The sequence below is a fragment of the Homalodisca vitripennis genome, chromosome 4, assembly GCF_021130785.1.
Source record: "Homalodisca vitripennis isolate AUS2020 chromosome 4, UT_GWSS_2.1, whole genome shotgun sequence".
In the NCBI taxonomy this organism is placed as follows: domain Eukaryota; kingdom Metazoa; phylum Arthropoda; class Insecta; order Hemiptera; family Cicadellidae; genus Homalodisca; species Homalodisca vitripennis.
This window is the reverse complement of record NC_060210.1, coordinates 88,106,799-88,127,346: the sequence shown is the minus strand read 5'-3', so window position 1 is coordinate 88,127,346 and position 20,548 is coordinate 88,106,799. Positions and strand designations below refer to the sequence as shown.

Genomic DNA, 20,548 nt, shown 5'->3' with positions numbered 1-20,548 from the left:
TTAAGCTAAAGAAACCAAATTTGGCACATATGTATTCAAGATGAGGAAAATGTACAAAAACAACTGTTTTACTTTTCTTTAATATTAACTAAATGTCATCTACCAAAATTTAACAAAAAAAACCAGTATAGTTATAACAATTTTACTAGATATCAACTATTTGAATAATTTTAAGATGATTCCAACAGTACTTGTTTCAACGAAATCGTCAATGCATAAGCGGGCACAACCACTTTAAAGATATGCTTGCACAAGCCGGGAACACCAAACATGTCATAGTTGAGAGGTGTCAGTTGTTTAGCTCTTCAAACCTATGTGCCAAATTTGGTTTACTAGACATTTATCAACCTATGTTTATATAACTTTTTTTGTTTGAAATGATAAGTACAATAAGTCACAGAAGTTTGTGACAACCTTTTGTAAACATCCAGCCTGTATATCTGCTATAAAAAAAAAATTGAAATGACAATCTTTACAAATATGCTTTATAAATTAAAATTGTGTTAGTTCAAAATGTTACCTTAATTAATTAGAAATGATAAAACCCAATATTAATTATATGAAGTGTAAAAGTTGAACCACAGTCAGATATATGTAATAAGAAATATGATATTTTCAAATTTCATAAATGATGGGGCTATCATGCAGTGAGACTGAAGTATTTTTTGGCATGTTCTTATAATGCAAAGGAATACTTTAGTGTTTAAATACTCCTGTCAAAAATGGGAATACTAGCCTCCTACATCTCCACTTTTTATATAGTGTTATTTCTGATTAGCTGTCTAATTATTCCTTACACTTCGGTAGATTATCATTACAATGTCTTAGAAAACAGAATAACAAAATATTACTTTACGATCACATAATGCAATCAGTTTATATACTTACAGGTCCCATAATTGTGGCTTGCCAATGAAATACTGAAAAAACAACAAATTGTTAATATCATAATACAACGCCAGAATAAACTCGAAAGAGTTAAATATACATTCTTATACAGAGCCTACTTGAAACAAATGTTTATACCACCACAGATTTCTTCAAAATTGCTTTTTAAAAAATTAAAAATTACTTGTATTCTCCAAATTAAGAGTCAATTTGTGAACAATAAACAAATTCCTCAAATGGAACAATGGACTTAACCCTCTTAGTGATAGAAGCCGCTCTAGCGGCGTTCATTTGTTTAATATGAATGATAGAGGTCGATGCGTCGACGTTCAAACATGCCTTCGAATTCGTCATCGCTGCCCGGCTATCTTCGGTTAAATTCGGCCGTTATTTACTGCATTGTGTACAGAAACGTCTCCTCTTTCCTCTAGATCTGTCTCCAGATGAATTGTTAAAAGAATTAACAAATAGCTGGTATTTGTTACGACGTTGTGTTTTACTCGCGGCCGCTAACCGCCACGCCGCTAACCTATGAGTTGTGTTGGCGTGTTTTATCGGTGTTATTTCGTTTATTCTGATCGTAATACGTTCGAAATGGCGGATGATTTACGTTCACAAGATATTAGAAATGTTTTAGAAGAACAAATGAGTGATGTGAGTGACAGTGATATCAGTGCAGACAATTTTCCCGATGATTATAATTCAAATCCTGGTGCAGGCCATTCCCTCCAACGCTTACCAGGAAGACAAGAGCGGCTATGTATTGTATGTGGCCACACAAAAAAAGGGGAAGATCACGATTCTAGTGTCCAGGATGCAATTCTGGTGTTCATAGAGAGTGTTTCCATAAATTGGATCATTTTTGGAGACCAAAGTATCAAGGGAGGAAGAGGAAGCATGATAGTAGTTGTGCCTAAGAGTGAATGGAAGGGTTTCTTCCATGTACATACTGTATATATTTCCATCATAACAGGTTTTTCAAGTAAAATATTGTACGAAAACTGTATATATTATTTATCTTCATGAAATTTAAAAAAAATTGGCTATCTTCGAATTTTTGTCTAGTAAGTTTTATACTATGTGGTTTTTGTAGTAAAAAAATTTTTTTTTTCAAAAAACAGTTTTTTTTAATTTTTGAGCAAGATTTAAGGGATATGTACAAAGGTAAGTAGTTTTATTTATTGCAAAATCGTTCTTTATGTTTTTATGAATATTTTGGTATATAATATGTTGTATTTTCAATAAAATTAATAATTTTTATTATTTTTTAAGAAACCCCCAGCGAAACACTCCAAATGCACCTATCATTCATAATAAACATATTCATCACTAGGAGGATTAAGTGAGTTAGCTTAAACTAGAATCTACATAACATAAAAAAAAAAAAAAATACAATGAAGGTATGGTGTAAATAACTGGCATCAATTTAAGTGTTTGACCTTGACTTATGTAACTGATAAGTAATAGGAGATAAATAAAATAAAAACTGTACAAGAACAGATAACAACAGTCAACTTTAGTTGTAAGAGCCTATACCACAATACTCAACTGCGCTGGAGTTAGTCCAGAATTTATAATGTGATTGTCATTATAAATTTTAATACCTAAATGGAAGTAATGAAATTCCTGTCCAACTCTGTCATGTGATCTAATATAGAAACAAGGTTTTAAACACAAATAAGAAATTTTTAATATATTTTCCTTCATAATAAGGTTTGTAAAAGCTTATTATTGTGACGGATTATCCCAACTGATATCCTATTAATATAATCACTTACAATCATCTCCAACTGGCCCCGCTGAACATTGTGCTGGAGGGTCACGGCCCAGGTCTTGCAGTTCCTGCAACCAATTGTATCATTATTTTTTATCTAAGTAAGTTAAATAAAAAAAATATGTCCTATAATAGAAGTAACACCTCAACTATAGTATTGTCAATAGTAAGAAGTAACACCTCAACTATACAGTATTGTCAATAGTAAAGCATAAGTTTAAGAATAAATGTTTAAATACATTTTGTAAGAAATGAAACAGACAAGAAGGGAAGCAGGATAAAGACACTCATTCTAATAAAGTTAATTTAACATTCTTTTAATTGTAGAAAGAAACAACTTTGAATATCCAAATTTAGGATCCTTGATCTTGATGTTAAATTAGATATACAGTTACCCATATCTCACTGAAGTTCCTGATAATCAAATATACAATCAACCAACCCTATCACATTTCACATAAAATACTTCTTTGGATTTGTCAATGAATTATAATTACCAATTTACAGTGGCAAACATTACAACATATTGTTTCCTCAAATCAGCCTACTGCTGTGTACTATTGTTATTATTACTAAACACAACTCTAAAATAATATATACTTTGTATGAAATATACTTGTTCAAACAAAGAAATATACTGTTTCATACATCCAAGATTTGAACAAACTAAACATTCTGGTACAATTGAAAACTTATTTTACAATTATGAAAGCTCTGTGGCCATTGCTTTTTCAAGAACTGAGCAAAGAGTTTGACTCTTCAGCATATAAAACAGAGTATGTGCACTTTACATAAAATAAACTGTTCTTAAATGGTTTGAGATCACAAAGACTAAAACAAATCTTGTAGCTGGAGTTCATCATTTAACAACAAATCACACTCTAAATTTTAACATAACTTCCGTTATTGTAGCTTTATTACTTAGTTTGTGGTCAACTTTCAAACTTGGTCATCTACTTTTTTTACCCAAGAGTAGATTTAGCTTTACTCTTGATTTATAAGAACTTAAATTTAAAACTTAAAAATTTGTCAATATTTTGATAATGTTATGAATAAATTTTGTTTTAGTTTAAATAAACTTCATAATATCTGTAAATTATCCCTGTATAAGCTTCTTGAGAACAAAGAGGGTGGTGAATGGTTTTACTGTGAACTTTGAAACGCTCTGATCTGATATTTGCCCTCCTATTATTAGTTCAGAAGTACTATACGAGGACATATAATGATTCTAGGACCTAGTATTTCAAAAATTTCCCCCTACAGTTCTGACAATGTTTCCATACTCCCAATTCCAAGGTGTTCCAGGCACCTTCTAGACAAGATTCCTAGGTGAGCCACTGAAATCGGCACACACTTCTTATCATAATTTGTACTGTGGTCCTAGGTGGAGACTCAGTAAAATTTAAAACCTTGTCTTTTATCTACACATACGACACAGAGTGTAATAAGTCAACTTAGATTTTATGTGACATATTTTCAGAATAGGGAAAAACCAAAAGGCTGGTTTATTCATATTTCAGAACCTATTCTATGTACTGTAGTTAATGGCAGACAGTGAGAGACAATGGGTGACAGTTACATACTGTATTAAGTGCTTTGGGTGGCAGCTACTTACTGTACACAGTGCTTCATAAAATATAAGCAAAATAATCAGGACAATTATTGTCACTGAAGCCACATAAGTCATGGATTTAGGTGAAAGAATATTGCAATCTTTAATTGTTTAACTTTAAAAAAATAATTAATGGCATACTCACTCAAGTTTTACAATTTTATCATAAAATCTGTACTCATTCAAATGCTTTAGCATTTAGCTTTTCCTAGGAAATTGGAACATAGAATCTCTTTTCTTTCTTTGGCTTAAGATTCATTGTTTGAATGTCTTCATAGCTAGTCTGACACCATTTAATAGTATTTAAGAGAATATTCATCTTGTTAATATGAGATCTGTCCATTTGCCCGTCTCCAATCAAACTACTACAAGCTTCTATTACTTTACTTTATTCTCACCAACCGAACAGCCATGATAATAATAACAACTTCCTGCAACCAAACCTGCTTGAAACAGGAATAAGTGATAGACGAACTAGTGTTGATAAAAATCATTATATTAACTAGAAATATTGAATCCATTATAATATTGTATTTATAAAACTATATCTTTTTGATTATACTAATCATACAGTGAATTCAAGGCAACTAAACAAAACAAATCAAATAGTTCAGTATTTTTTATGCACTTAACCAAACTTTTGTGTTACTAGATAATGGAATCCACAACAGGAAAATTATATAAAGAAATGCCTTTGTTGTAATTGTTGTATGCAGTTATAATGTTGCCTACACACATGAGGAAGTTTTTTATATCCACAAAACAGGCCAAAGTCTAATTATAAATAGAATCTAAGGTGACCACATGCATGTCTGGATCACTGTCTGCTTCACTAAATGTTTGGAGATCTTGTTGTTCAACCTCTTCTGCTTACCAAAACATTCAAAATCTTTCATTTATCACTTTTTTTATTGTATGTATTTTTATGAAGTATTTATGTATATAAGGGAAATCCAAGTATTTGCTAAGAAAACAATATTTTATAACTTCAGCTAAAAGTTAGTTAACATTTTTTTTAATGCTTGCAAATTAATATGAATGTGATGATTTAAAAGGTATGAATTCCAAAAATTAATTATAATACATTGAACATAAAAGTTACACTAATTAATAAAAAATTGAATTTATTAAAAATTAAACACAATAATGTCGTAAAACTATAAGCATTTGCTATAGTATTCAAAATTTCAGTTGGATTGTTTAAAATATCTTTAGATAATTTATAAATAAACTTTTTGGTTATAGTGTATTAAATTTGTAGTGGTGAAATGTAATAGAAACAGTCAGATCAATAATGTTATTACATTTTCTGGCACAAGGGGTGTTTCCATCTAAAATTAAGACCTCAAAAGTATACCCCCTCTATAAGAAAGGCAAGAAAGATAAGATAAAGAATTACAGACTGATCTCGTTGCTTCCCACATTCTCTAAAGTCTTGGAGAGAGTTATTTTAAGTAGACTTAGAGCACATCTCCAGCAAAATTATATTATTCTTGAAGGACAGCATGGCTTTATGCCACGCCGCTCGACAATAACAGCTCTTGGAGAAATCATTGAGTGTATAACTAATGATTGTGTAAAAAATTGGCTAAAGTTCTTTTCTTATTAAGTAAACTAAAAACATGTACCAGTAGGGAACTTATTTTAAATGCTTATTACTCTTTTTTTCACTGTCACCTATTATACAGTACAACTCTTTGGGGGAACTCCTCTGGGGCTCAACAGGCTTTTTGTTAATTGTTATATTTGTTCATTGTTATATTTTGTTAATTGTTATATTCAGATTAAAACACATTTGATAAACAACAAAATTATCTTCCATCAAATTTACACTGAAGTCGAATGTCTACTATTTTATTTATATCATTGTGCTACCATTTAATTGACTTATGTGACAAAGTCTATTGTAACATATGTTATTTAACGACAATAAACAAATTGAATTGAATTGATCTAGATGCTGGGAAAACAATCAGCACATCCCTCAGTAGCGTAGCCAGAAATTACGTTCGGGGAGGGTCCGAAAACCGGGGGGATTCCGGGGGACGTTTTTGTGTGTTATTTGCCAATGAGTTCACTGGTAAATGGTAAATACCAAAAATATGGGCTTTAGTAATTACACCTTATAGAGAGTGGAAAGATGTAATAGGCAAATTTAACTCTTACAGCAACTCTAGTACCACAAATTTTCTTGTATAGCTACAGAAACTTTACGAAGTTCGATTCTGGCCGAGTAGAAGGCACAAAAGTGATGTTGGATTCACTGGATAAGAAAGAAGAAAAACAAAACAGAGCTCTTCACTCAAGTGTATAATTGACAAACTATATTCTGTGGAGAAAATGAAATACCCCTTCGGGGACATTGGGCCACTGACGGCCAAAAACCCTTTAGAAAAGGAGGGCAATTTTCGAGCGTTGCTCGGGTACAGATCAAACTAACAATCGGAAATTGCACCGGAAAAAAACTCTACTGATTAGAAGTTCGGATACTTTGGATTTCACTGATTGAGGTATTTATGAAATGAGTTATAATGACGTTTTTTTTGTATCATTACACTATAGACGAGTACATAAGTATCGGAAAAAAATTTTAAAAAATCACTTTCGGTCGGAAATAAAATACAACTGAAAAAACTCTAATGATTAGAACTTCAACTACTTCGACTTCAGTTATTGAGGTAAACATGGTATTTTTGATTGAGTTAGGATGACGATTCTTTGTTATCATTAAACTGTACTCGACTACCTATATAATTATCGACAAAAACTCACTTCCGGTCGGTAAATACCTAAGAAAAGCTCTCTACAGATTCAAGTTTTGACGATTTTAGATTTCACTGATTGAGTGGTTGAGGTAAAAAATGGTACTTATAATTTTGTTAGGACATTGATTTTAGGTATTAATTCAACGCCGACTATTAAATATATAGTTATCGAGAAAAAAAAAACAAAAATAATCACTTCCGATCGGAATATACTAAGGAAAATGAAATAATACCTCAGTCAGTGAAATCCAAAGTAGTTGGAACTTCTTATCAGTAGAGCTTTTCCTCGGTATTTTCCGACCGGAAGTGATTTTATTATTTTGTTTCTCGATAATTATATGTGTATTAGTCGGGCGTTGAATTAATACCTAAAAATCAACGTCCTAACATAATTCTAAGTACCACTTTTACCTCAACCACTCAACCAGTGAAAATCCAAAATCGTCAAAACTTGAATCTGTAGAGAGCTTTTCTTCGGTATTTAGCGACCGGAAGTGATTTTTTTTTCTCGATAATTATATAGGTACAGTGTACAGTTTAATTATTATAAAAATCGCCGTCCTAAACTCAATCGAAAACACCACGTTTACCTCAATCACTGAAGTCCAAATTAGTTAAAGTTGTAATCAGTAGAGTTTTTCAATTGTATATTTTCCGACCCGAAAGTGATTTTTTATATTTTTTCGATAATTATATACACGTCTACAGTTTAATGAGGTAAACGGACTGTAGGTCCACGTCATAAAACTGCCGGAAGCATTTCTAACCTACTTCTTAAGGGGTGGACAGTGGGTCCCACGGTCCCGGCCTGGGGACCCACTGTCCGACTCACTGGTTCCTTTTTGACGAGGGGTTGACAAAGGAATCGTCGTACTCACACTGCAGCACTTGAATGGATGTTTCGAGATCTAAACTCTATATCTGCTAAATAGTTTTCAGTACACTACATAAGACAGCTGCAAAAGGAATGAAACAAAATTATATACATAAAATAAAGTCAGGTTTAGTTACGCCATTTCTAACTTGAATGTCTGTAACGATTATAGTGGTCTTTGCTTTACTGGATACGTTTTCGCTCCGACTAGGAGAAAAACGATTAAAATATCGTAAGAATGCACAGAAAAATCAGGTAAAGAGAAGAAGACGTTTATATAATAGTATAAGAGCCTGTTAACTTTAGTCAATTGTTCTGTGTAAAACATTGTTTTATAGTAGCACAATCATAAATTACCTTACATTTAGTCGTGAAAGCATAGGGTAAGCTTGATAATAACACTTCTTATTTCAAACTTTTTTTTGCGACCACTGTTGAGCACAAGTAAGACAAATATTTAGATAAATAAACTAAAAGTGTTATTAAAAGTCTACTTTTAACTGTACACTTTAGTAAATATTGAGTATGCATGATGAGTACTGTATGCAGACATCAAAGGAATGTACTATATAACTTTTATATAGTTATAAACGCATAGTTTATTTGACTTTTGACAGAAGTAGGCTTCTCAGAAGTTTGTATGTACCTTGTTCGAGAAAACAAAGCAATATTAACTAGGGCTTTTTTAATAACTAAACACCAAATTTTAAAAAACTTTTAACGCTTAAACAGTTTATTTTAAAGGGGAATAAAAACTAATAAGGTTTAAGAATAAATTTAAGAATTTGGAGCGTTTGAGGTCCTTATAACTGATAGTAATTAAACATGGTATCTCCTGTCGTTCCGGGATCACTATTTGAAATAACGTTAATTTTTTTTTGCAGCGAGATATAGCGATGAATAGCAATTGGAAGTTTGAATGAAACTAGACAAATTCTTTAGCCGTTCATCGAATTCCTGTTTGAGTGATATTTACAACGTATCGTTAGCGGCATAAGGTTCACTATTATGGTAAGTTAGTATGTCTGTGTAGGCAGATGTTTTGTTTACTGTTTGGATTATATGCCAAGAGCCACTATTTAAGGTAATAAATATTTTTTTCTTCGTATCTACTTAACTTAATTTGGTAGGCTTACAACTTAAAAAATGATATATTAGATATGAACTAAAATGGTTATTTTAACTATTAACAATGTTAATAAAACAATAAACCATCCATTTCAATTGACGTGTTACTACGAGTAACGTGTCTACTGGTATATACAGTATTATACAAACGATGGTCCAATATAAGGAAATAACTAATAAAAACTTACTGAAGATGTTTATGATTCATTAGGACAATGCCAAATTAATAAGAAAGTAATATAATGCTAATATGGAATTCGTTAAAATATAATCCCTTTTAGTAATCCACTTCATATGTGATAGCCTGAGTAAACTGTTGTTAATATTTACTGCTTTAGCAGTACGCTGTGCGAATGTAGTGGAAGCATCACTGACCAGAATAAAGAATAAGTGCAGGTAGAAAAACTAATGCACGGCCAGGTCAGTTTTGAAAAGTAGGACCAGTTAGTCCGCAGGTGTCGGCGTGGACTGACTGTCCTACCCTGCGGAAAAAGTGACGCCATCCACCCTCGTCAAACTAGGCGTGGACCTAACAGTCCTACAATCGTTTAATGACAATAAAATCAACGGCTTGAAGGCTGCGCTTGGCGGGAGCGGGCTGCTTCTGCTGCTGCATCAGCTGCTGGCACCTCCGTTTGTTGAGGCGGAGTGGCTGGTGTAGGTTGCCACTCTAGTTTCTGCCTGGGAGTCCGCCCTGGGCCCACTGTGTGACCGGAAGGTCAGCCACAGATGCCGGCTGGCGAGGCTGTCGGTTTGCTGGGTTCCGGGGTTTCCTCCGGCGCTTCTTCTTCTCCGGCAATGTCGTCCTCAGCTTCACTCTCCGATTCGGAGTCCGCAGGTGACTCCGTCCCGCGCTGGTTTGGTTGGCCGGGGACTTGCGGTCTAACTGGACAGCTGCCGTTCTGGCCTCCTTGTAGGCTGGACACCCACGATAGTTGGCGTTGTGATCGCCGCCACAGTTGCAGCAGTGACCCTTCTCCGACCGAGACTTTGGGGCAGTTCATCTTCAGATGATTTTCCCCCCAGAGGACGCATTTTCTCGGCTTCCTGCAGTTGCCGGAGCAGTGACCAAAACCTTGGCACCGGTAGCACTGCGGCGGGCCGACCGGCTTCTTGTAGACAGTGAATGAGACCCTGACATGGAGCAGGCTTGTCACGTTGTAGATTTGGCAAGCTCGCATGGTGTCAGGGTTCTCTCACTCACTGTCCCTGGTCAGCGTGATCATCCAGCTCCTGGTAGGTCCCCTGGCTGTCCGAAGTCGTGCAACCTCGTCGACGGCGAAGCCCTCGTCAGTTAAGACATCAGTCCGCTGATCACAACCTTAAGCGATCTTTCATGCCCAAGGTTGTGAGTGTAGAAGGACAGCTTCTTGGAACATAGGTACCGCTGTGTACTGCCCTGACGTCCTCCACGGTGGTCACTTTCAAAGCGATAGTGAGCACAGTGGAATGTTGTCCGTCAGGCCGTCGCGCGCCAACTCCTCCAACTTCTTGGCGTGGGTAGGCCAGTCCGGAACACTGTCCAGGAACAGCAAGGGTATCCTTGGCGTAGAAACCTAAGCCGTAGGTTGGTCAGGTCAGGTGTCACAGTAGCAGAGGTGACGTTGTGGCCTTTAAAAAGGAACTTTGCTGCTGAGCAGCGACCTTCTTAGGCTCCGAGCCGGCAGGTGGAGAGCTAGGCCTCTTAGCTGGCTGCCCGGCGCTTCCAAAGGCACGCTGTCCCATCTTTTTGAAGATGTCGCTCATGTTGCTCCAGGAGTTGTTGACACAACGAGCGCTGTAGGTCGAATGTTCGCCGTGTTACGGTTTAGGTTACTTTGCGACGTCACGTGACCGCGCCCTATAGAAATACCGTGATTACACTACACTGTCCGAAAGGCCGAGCCCAAAAGTATCATTTGATACTTTATGATTTAAACGAAAGGACAATTATATATTTAACAGCGGTCACTTTAATCAATTAAATCAATCAATTTAATGTTTATAGACAAGAGTAATGATAACTTCACATTTTTTCTCCTGCTCCATGCTTTATTTTTTATTATGTGTTAAAAATTTCGGGGGGGGGTCCGGACCCCCCAGGACCCCCCCCTTCGCTACGCCACTGACATCCCTTGACCTAAGCAAGGCATTCGACTGCCTCGATCACAACTTGATTTTAGACAAACTCGAACAGCTTGGAGTTGTCGGAATAGCTCACTTTTGGTTTAAAAGCTATCTAAGCAGTTGAATGCAGCTTGTGGAGCTGAAAGGAACCACCAATGGTATTACAACACTGACCAGATCGAAGCCACTAAATGTCAAGAGAGGGAGTCCTCAGGGCTAGGTCTTAGAACCAGTGCTATTCACTTTGTTTACAGCTGATCTTACCCAACTACGTTAGCCAATATAGCAGAGCTATCATGTTTGCCGATGATACCATGCTCCTGTATAGCAATATGACAGCAGTAGCACTGGAGGTGAACAACTTCATTGCAGTGAGTTTAGCACAAGATACTACTGTATCAGCAATGATTTGGTCTTCAATGAAGTCACTGGTCCCTCCTAAACATTCAAACCCTTAATTGAACAAAACACTTTGGTATATTACTTGATGAGAAACTATCCTGGAACTATCATGTTGACTCACTTTGCATTAAACTGATCTCTCCAATTTTCACCTTGAAGCGTATTTGACCATCAGCATGGCTGGAGCAACAAGAACAAGCTAACCACGCGCTTTTCGAGAGTCCCACCTCAGATATGGTACAATATTCTGGGGAGGGGCAAAGCAGGAGAACTTGAAACGAGTGATGGTGCTCCAGAAACGCGCTCTTCGATCCAATGGCAGGTCTTCAGCCAAGGGAGAGCTGCAGGGACACTTTTCAAGGCCTTGGAATTCTAACTGCAGACTCATTATACATCTTGGAGACAATTGATTTCGCTCTAAGATCTTCCTTTTCAATACACAACAGTATCCATAGCTACAACACAAGGCACAACATCAACATCTTCCTACCCACAGAACTCCCATCTTCTCAAAAAAGCCCTCATATGCTGGAGCAAAGCTATTTAATATGCTTCCACAGTCAATAAAGGAAAGTCCACCCTCCGCATTGAAGAAGAAGCTCCGGCAGTGGCTTGCAGACACTCCATTGTACAGTCTGGACGAATTCACTACTTGTGCCAGACCTAATCTCGACAACGCCACTCCATATTAAGTTGCTTACAAATGAATTGTAATTATCAATATTTTTTTACACCATTCTGTGCTTGAGGCTCATGAATGAAGTGATCTGTATCTGTATCAGAGATAAGAAAAGAGAGATCACATTGTCCTTTATTTTGATCATTAGTAATGCGTAAGTTGTTGATTTTTACAAAACTAATAACTGATGTTGGTATTTAGTTTTTTAAAAACTGGCAGAGCACATTTGAAAACCGGTCATTAAGAAGTTAAGATATTGGAAGTTGAAAGAAAGATATAACTTCCAGTATAAAACAGAAAATCAATACGTAATAGCAAAGATACATAACTAAAAACAAATTGATAACTAACTTGTTTTAATTTATTTATTATAACAATTTATCAATGCATTATTTTCATTTACTTCATATATAAATAAATATTCAGGATACTTCAAAACTCTCACTGCAAACTTTAAAACAATGTTCTATTGACCAAGTAGAGCCAAACTAGGCTGTAGCGAAAGTTTTGAAACACCAGCTGTGCAATGAGTGTAATAAATAACAAAACAAATAACTGCACTATCCAGTGTCAAACATCTATTAATTTTTAGGTCGCAGAAGATATATCTCTATATCAAGTGCATTATCCTATGAATATAAAGACACTCGTATCAGACTACAGGATGAACGATGGTCAATGTAGATTCTACAAACTTAGCCTACAGAGATACACAGACAGCCTACAGAGATACACAGACGTAGGCTACAGAGAGACACAGACGTAGCCTACATAGAGATACACACCCCAATAACTGTTGTCTTAAAATTGTAAAAAATTTATTATTATCAAGTTCTAAATGATGAAGACAATAAAAACCTTAAATAAATAATAAAAATCATTTAAGGGGATTCAAATTTCATTAAAGTAGTGCTGCCATGAACTATCTTAAGTATTTATTAAATAAATCTTTAGAAAAAGATATATTTCCAAAATGTTACTATTTCAGTTAATGTCACGTACATATAAAAAGTACATCATATAAAATATTGATATCAATTAATTTAGTTTGTTTTTGAGAAAGAAAGTTTTCAAAATAACAATATAGATTGATAAATACTATCATACCTACAATTACTTGTTTATTTTATCATTGTAAAAATTTTAGAGGGAATAACATCTGTTACTATAGATTGATAAATACTATCATACCTAACAATTACTTGTTTATTTTATCATTGTAAAAATTTTAGAGGGAATAATATCTGTTACTATGTTACATGTTTAAATGTAAGACGACTAGGCAGTTTCCATTATCAAAAACAATCTTTAAAGAAAGGGTACTTAGTTTGTTTACAAATTTATTTATTCTATGATTTTATCAACATAGTATAATTGTAAACATATTCGCTAATGCTATCCCGTAGAGTGACAAACCACTATAATTGAACTTCATGTTAGTTATGTAGAAATAAAGTCTGATGCAAAATTTCAACCCCCAAGTGACAGGCTTTGCTAGGGTCAATCACCAATGCTCAGCCAATAAAACCACAAAATGTTGAATGCCACATTACTGTACGACATTTCATTCATGTCAATTTCACATATCTTACACTTAAATACAAAGTTAAACAATATTTATTTTACTTGTAAGTAAAATTAATATTGTTTAACCCTTCATGTCATCATAAGATTGTTATTGTTTTGTTTTTGAATTCTAATGTGTTTTTGGCCAGATTTCAATACTGCCACAACATAAAAACAAACTTAAAAACATTTACGATTAATAGTTGTGGCTTTACTTTAAGCGGTTTTCAGAAGTACAAAAGTACAGTTTATGCATGTAGCCCATTAGCACATTACATTAATTACATAAAATATAACAATTTAATTCAAACATGTTAACATTTTAAAGCCCTTGCTAAAACAAAATATTAGTGAAATTAAATAAAGTGATTTTTTTAATGCCTTTACTGAGTAATGACTACACTTCTTATGGATACAAATGTGAATCATGCTGTGAAGTCCATGAGTCTTGACGTAGTTGGCCTTGGCCCTCTTGGCATGGTTCAGCCTCCACTGGTGCACAGTGCCCCCCCTTATAATTAAAGGAGGATATAAATAACCCACCAAATTAGTCTACTAATATATTTAAACAAAAAAAGAAAAATAAAAAAGTACAGATAAGATTTCAAGAACCGTCTGTTATAAACAATAATACATAATAGGTATTGCATTTATGTAAATAAATTATTAAATCTTTGGCACAATATTAAAAATACAAATTGACCTGGTAATTTAAATTTGTGAATTTAGAATACCTATTTTTCATCTTTCTTAAAATGTATTACTTAAATTAATTTTTATTAAATGCAAAATCTAAACAACCAAAATTTGTTTTTGTTTAATAGCCTAGTTTGGTTTACTATACTTTCTCAACTTTGCAATTATTTTTATTGGCTTCAATTCGATTATAGACTTATCATAGTGTTAAAAATATTTTAATAAACGTTTTTAAATCTAAAACTGATTACAGAAATTATTTTTCCAGAAACAATCTAGGACGTGAGATAAAAAAGTGAGGGACTATTGGATTAGTAAAGTATTAATTTACAAAATATGACATCAACTCCTAAAGCATTAAGAGGATAATTTCAGAGCTACTTTTATTTCAACTGCCTGAAAACTTTGAAAAGTTTTAAAATGTGCTACATGGTAAAAATACAGACTAACAGTTGAAATGCTTTTTTTATTTGATAGTTGATGTATATCTAATTGAAAATTAATTAGTAACCTGATTTGATTGTAGTGGTGGCCATTTACTATACTGCAGCCCCAAATATAAATTTTGTTTAAGAAATCTCAATATTTAAATTATCAATATATTACTTGAACTATAGCCCCAAATATAAATTTTGTTTAAGAAATCTCAATATTTAAATTATCAATATATTACTTGAACTATAGCCTATCAAATAATCTATCCCTAGCATGGTCTTGAATGATTTTACGATGTTTCTAGAATAATATCAACGTTCAACACTGATTAACCCTTTTACTGCTGGCCATTTTTTTATTGGGTACTTTGGGATTATACCGACCACACCCAGACATGAATCGTTATTTCACATTTCGTTTCTACTGATTACTAGATTAGCGTAGAACAATATTTCGTCAATATAAAACAGGAATTGTCTTATCGCAAACCCCTCCCCATCCTCAGACAGAGGTCAAAGTCGAGCGTCTAGTAGATAACGTGATTGCAGAGTCTCGCCGCCCGTTCAGCTGGTGCATCGCTTTGTTGTACTTCCGTGTTTTACCTCTACATTTCTCCAAACACAAAAATTCAACAAAAACAAACATTTACCAAACTAAACTCTTTATTAAAAAAAACACTAAAAACTTGTTTTTATTCTTGATCACATTCCGCCACCCAAAATGCGAGTGCCTCCGGCCATCAGCGCGGGGGCAGCACCGAAGGAAAGAAAAACATCCCTCGAGATAGTACCTATCAGTAAAATATCAAATTCTAGAGGGGCTAATCAGAAATATAAATTGAATTGTAATGGAAAGGCAATTATGTACCGTGCAAATCACGTGATGCCGCGCGGTCTGCCGTAATCAGGATTCTCGAGAAAGATAAGATAACAGCGACAACAATAACGATCACAATACCTGGAAATGCTTGTAAGTTTGTAATTTTGTAATTGAAGAGTTGTTTTTTCGTTCTATCATGTTTGTTTCTATAAATTTCTATTTTTGTGTTCTTCATACTAGTGTGGTCGGTATAATCCCAAAGTACCTTTTATTGTACCAGTCAAAATTGCCAAGGAGGAAAATCGCTGTTGTGCATTCATTTACAAAAAATGCTGTATCTTTTTTTGTTTAAGAAATCTCAATATTTAAATTATTATCAATATATTACTTGAACTATAGCCCCAAATATAAATTTTGTTTAAGAAATCTCAATATTTAAATTATCAATATATTACTTGAACTATAGCCTATCAAATAATCTATCCCTAGCATGGTCTTGAATGATTTTACCAATGTTTCTAGAATAATATCAACGTTCAACACTGATTAACCCTTTTACTGCTGGCCATTTTTTTATTGTACCAGTCAAAATTGCCAAGGAGGAAAATCGCTGTTGTGCATTCATTTACAAAAAAATGCTGTATCTTTTTTATTTTTCATTAGATTTGCATGAATTTTTATTTTATTTACTCGTATTTAAATGCTGTTTTTTAAATAATAAAAAAAAGACATTTTAATTTGAAACAAACTCATTATTTATTTTAAAAAATTATGTAAATAAAAAATAAATAAAAAAAATAAAAATTGTGTTTGGCATCTGATAATTTATTTTTAAAATTATACTAAAATTATGAGCATGATATCATTATAAACTAGAGCAATTGCTTAGAACATATACCAAATTTGAAGGTGCTACCTTAAAACATAGCTGCACTATGAGGATTTTCCCAAAACTGGTAGGCCTACCAGTGGAAGTTGAAGGTAAATTTATCTGTGCCACATCCCCCTCACTATCTAATAACTCCTCATTATCTGATGGTAAGATAAAGTCAGGATCGTCATCAGTGTCATCCACATCACTTTGATTGTCATCAATAGCCCTAACACTAATATCAGACTCGTTCTCAGCATCTGAATCTGAAGGAAATAGTCACTCAGTTCGTCTTGCACTTGTACACCACCATCGATTACACTGTTAATTATTGTTCCCTCACTCACAGGAGAGTAACATGTAACTCTTTTACTCATTTAATCCTTGATCAACAAAAGTAACACTTCAAAAAACTTTCGATAACATTGTAAACAACAACAATGAACGAAGATTTCAGTAACATAACCAGAAAAGGACATCAAGTGAAAAAGTGAAAATTCCATTAACGTTTAGTCTACAAATAATAATGTTGCTCAAGAATTTCGGGAGACTTTAATAAGCGGCCTACACTCATTATTTGATTTCTACCATCGAACAATTCGATATATCAATCAACTTGATCTGTAAAAAGAGTTATAATAAATTACCGAAACAAGAAGAATCTTGTACATTACAATTTTAAAAACATTAATTTAATACTAACATTACAAAACAACAAAAACCAACTATGGTCTAGACCTAGATATCATTAAGAAACCTTACAATATTTACAACTTGCCCAGCTTGATATCAACAAGTAACCGCTTTTGTAAAATGAAGGAAATAATTCACCCATAGGTCACCAGGAGTCAATCCCACATGTTGAAGCTACTTAAACAAATCTCGTCATTTTTGAGAAATATCTAAAATATTTTTCTCATATTAATCGTCATTTTCAAAATCTTAAAATATTAGTTATTTCTTGCTGTTTATTGTTTACATGAAGTTAACCCTTATAAGGCCGACGGCTACCTATTGTAGCCGTCGTCAAAATAGCGTTCGCGGCCGGCGGCTACAATAGGTAGCCGTCCATTATTTCCGGTTTGCTGGCCAGTAAACCTTCCAAATGCCACCAACCATGATATTTTCTTGTTTGGGGTTAGATGGGCTTCATGAGTAAACGCAAACACTGCCGTTTCTTGCATCATTTCTATTATTATACATCTATGCAATCGTCTGTCTTACTACTCCGGCGTTGGGTATAGGTTAAAGTTGTTGTGGTTATATTTTGTTGATGCAATTCAGTAATTATGTGCGATGTTAACTTATAGGTATTTTTGAGTAGCCTATTTGCAGTGAACTATTAAGTGTAAATATGAGCAAAAGAACGAGAGGCAAATCACCTACAAGTGAAAACACTTTAGTCAACACTTTACTTGCTAGTAGTACCGGTGTTCAGTTTGTTGACGGTGTTGGGGATTTAGGTGATAGTGATTTAGATGCTTTGTACGATGATGATTCTGAAGATGAATTAGAAAATGAATGAACTTTTTAATTACTAACAGTGTTTTGGGTTTATCTTGTATGGATTCTTGTGAGTTGTATGAAGATAAAAGATATTTTGTGTATGAACTGAAGACAAGACTAGCTTTTCTACAATTTTCACAAATAAGCCACAGTTGCAGATTTTGAATAATTCGTGCCTACTTCACTTTTATTGTTGATAAACACTTGAAAATTGGCATGTTTGTTGTAAATAATATGTAGTTTTAGAAAATATGTGTTACTTGGGTGCAAAACAATCTTTTGTATTTTTATGAGGTGTTAAAACCAAAAAAAGTAAATTACGCTTACAAATTTTACATAACAAATTTTACATACAAACATGTATGTAAAAAATATTTTTTATTTTATATGACCAACCTTACAGTTTCCTGTCTACGCCTAAAATTTTACAAACAAATTAAAGAATTATCAGTTTTTACTAAGCAATATGGAAGTTACTGCTTATTTACTGAAACTATGCAAAAAGGAACAAAAATAGCCTGGCCTTCAAGGTACCTGAGTAATGTCATGAGCTGGCCTTTGAGACTAGTGCAACTCAATTGGTCATTGGCCTTAAAAGGGTTAAGTTAAATGTACTATAACTAATAGGTTCAAATTATATGCTAAGTGAAATAAATTGTAATATCGAATTATTCCTTCGGATAAAAACATTGTAGGCTACTATTCGATAAAAACAACCGAAGAAGAACGAGTTTAGGCCGCTTATTAAGGCCACCCGAGAATTTTCTCAAATTGAGAGTAGGCTAATACCAATTTTATTTAAAGAAACAGCATAAAATATTTATATGTTCAATGATGGGACTATTTTAATAAAGGTAGGCCAACAAAAAGATATCTTAAAAAGCAATGTCAAGGTACAGATAAGACATCCTATTACAGTGAAGTAGCATGTAGGCTTAGGCCTATGTGTTCTTTTACTTACCTATTCTTGCTTTACACAGCTTACATAAAATGTTGAAATTAACCATTTATAACCTTCAAACCATTCAAGTCCAAGAAGGCTACTGAGATAGGCCTGAAAGACTCAATTTAATAAATTGAGGTTAGTGAATCAATAAAAATGATTTGTTTAGACCTATTTGAATACCACTGTTACTTTGTATTATTAGGCTATTTAAATATAAATATATATATATAAACTTTTTATTGAATGAAATAGCACAAAAAAGGTAAATATAAAATTACTGGTCCAAACTTGAAATGATCTACTTCCTGGAATTGGGATCAGTAAAATCACCAACTAAGCAAATTTATCACATTCAAGTCAAGCTTGGATTATGCTATCAAAATAAAGCCCTGGATCTTAAGTTTCAATCTTGGGCAATACTTTTTATATTTAAGTTTCTTTCAAGTTTGTAAATTGTAAAAATAAATTGTATCAATGTTAAGTAACCATACTCCTACTGAACAAACAGGCAAAGTGATCCTATTCCGTAAATTTTCCACCATGCGTTTCTTACAGAATAAAGAGTACCAGCTAATTATTATGATATACTAGAATAAAATAGACACTCACTTACCTTATTAATTCGTTTTAATGCCATTTTCTGAACTGCTGTTTTGTCACACTGTCTCCAAACTAGACAATGAAACCGCTATCAAAAGACTTAGGATCGGAAAATACAAGATGGCTTCCTACAGCAGCAAGCAAAATACGTCTTGAGTCAACGACCTAATTTATTGGTATATTCAGATTTGTTTCAAAATTAAGGTATAAGTCTTGGATCATATGCTATTTGAAAATTATATAAATAAAATTAAGTATTTCAGAAATAAATAATACATTGGTTTAAATTAAATAAAAAGTACAGAAAGATATTCGAAAACGAGGTTCAATAGAGTAGTGGAAGTTGAATCGTTGTACGTAATTTTTTAACTACGTCATCTTCCACAGACGACGACTCATGCGCTGAGTAATACCGCCGCCTATTTTGAATTTAGCATTTTAAAGAGGGATTTTGTTTAAAAAATTAAAAATCGAGATGGAAAAGGCAAACGCGGCTACTTATAAACAGGAACAGTTTAGAGGTGAAAAAATATTCAGGTTCTGACAAAGTTATTTTTACATTACTTATTCTCCCTACATATTATTATGACTTAAATGGAGAGTGGTTAACTTACCTCTCAGAGAGAGTAATAAGTTGTTCTCCGAACTCCAGTACACATATCCTTTCCCATTGAACTGTCTCGTTCAAAATCAAGCGACCTCATACTGTTCTGCAAACACTACGCTTTCTCCATGTGCCTTCAACATTTAAATATAAAATTACCTACTTAAACGTTTGGTACTAAAGAATAGAATAGCAATGATTAACAGAAATAACATTGACTAATTCGATGTAATAATGGGATTGATTGAAATAAGAAAGCCTTGATATTTATTTTCTT

The 20,548-nt window shown here is 33.7% G+C and overlaps 1 protein-coding gene across 1 annotated transcript in view; it reads right to left on the bottom strand.

The window, feature by feature from the left end:
* LOC124359718 (ubiquitin-conjugating enzyme E2-17 kDa) overlaps positions 1 to 20,006 on the bottom strand; it is a 35,669-nt gene extending 15,663 nt beyond the window's left edge. Inside the window, exons 1-3 of the mRNA XM_046812690.1 lie at positions 19,681 to 20,006; positions 2,667 to 2,730; positions 889 to 920 (exon numbers count right to left, since the gene is read on the bottom strand). Of these exons, the coding sequence (XP_046668646.1) occupies positions 889 to 920; positions 2,667 to 2,730; positions 19,681 to 19,704 (120 nt within the window). The 5' untranslated portion in view covers positions 19,705 to 20,006. The remainder of the gene's footprint in view (positions 1 to 888; positions 921 to 2,666; positions 2,731 to 19,680) is intronic.
* Positions 20,007 to 20,548: the final 542 nt, after the last annotated feature.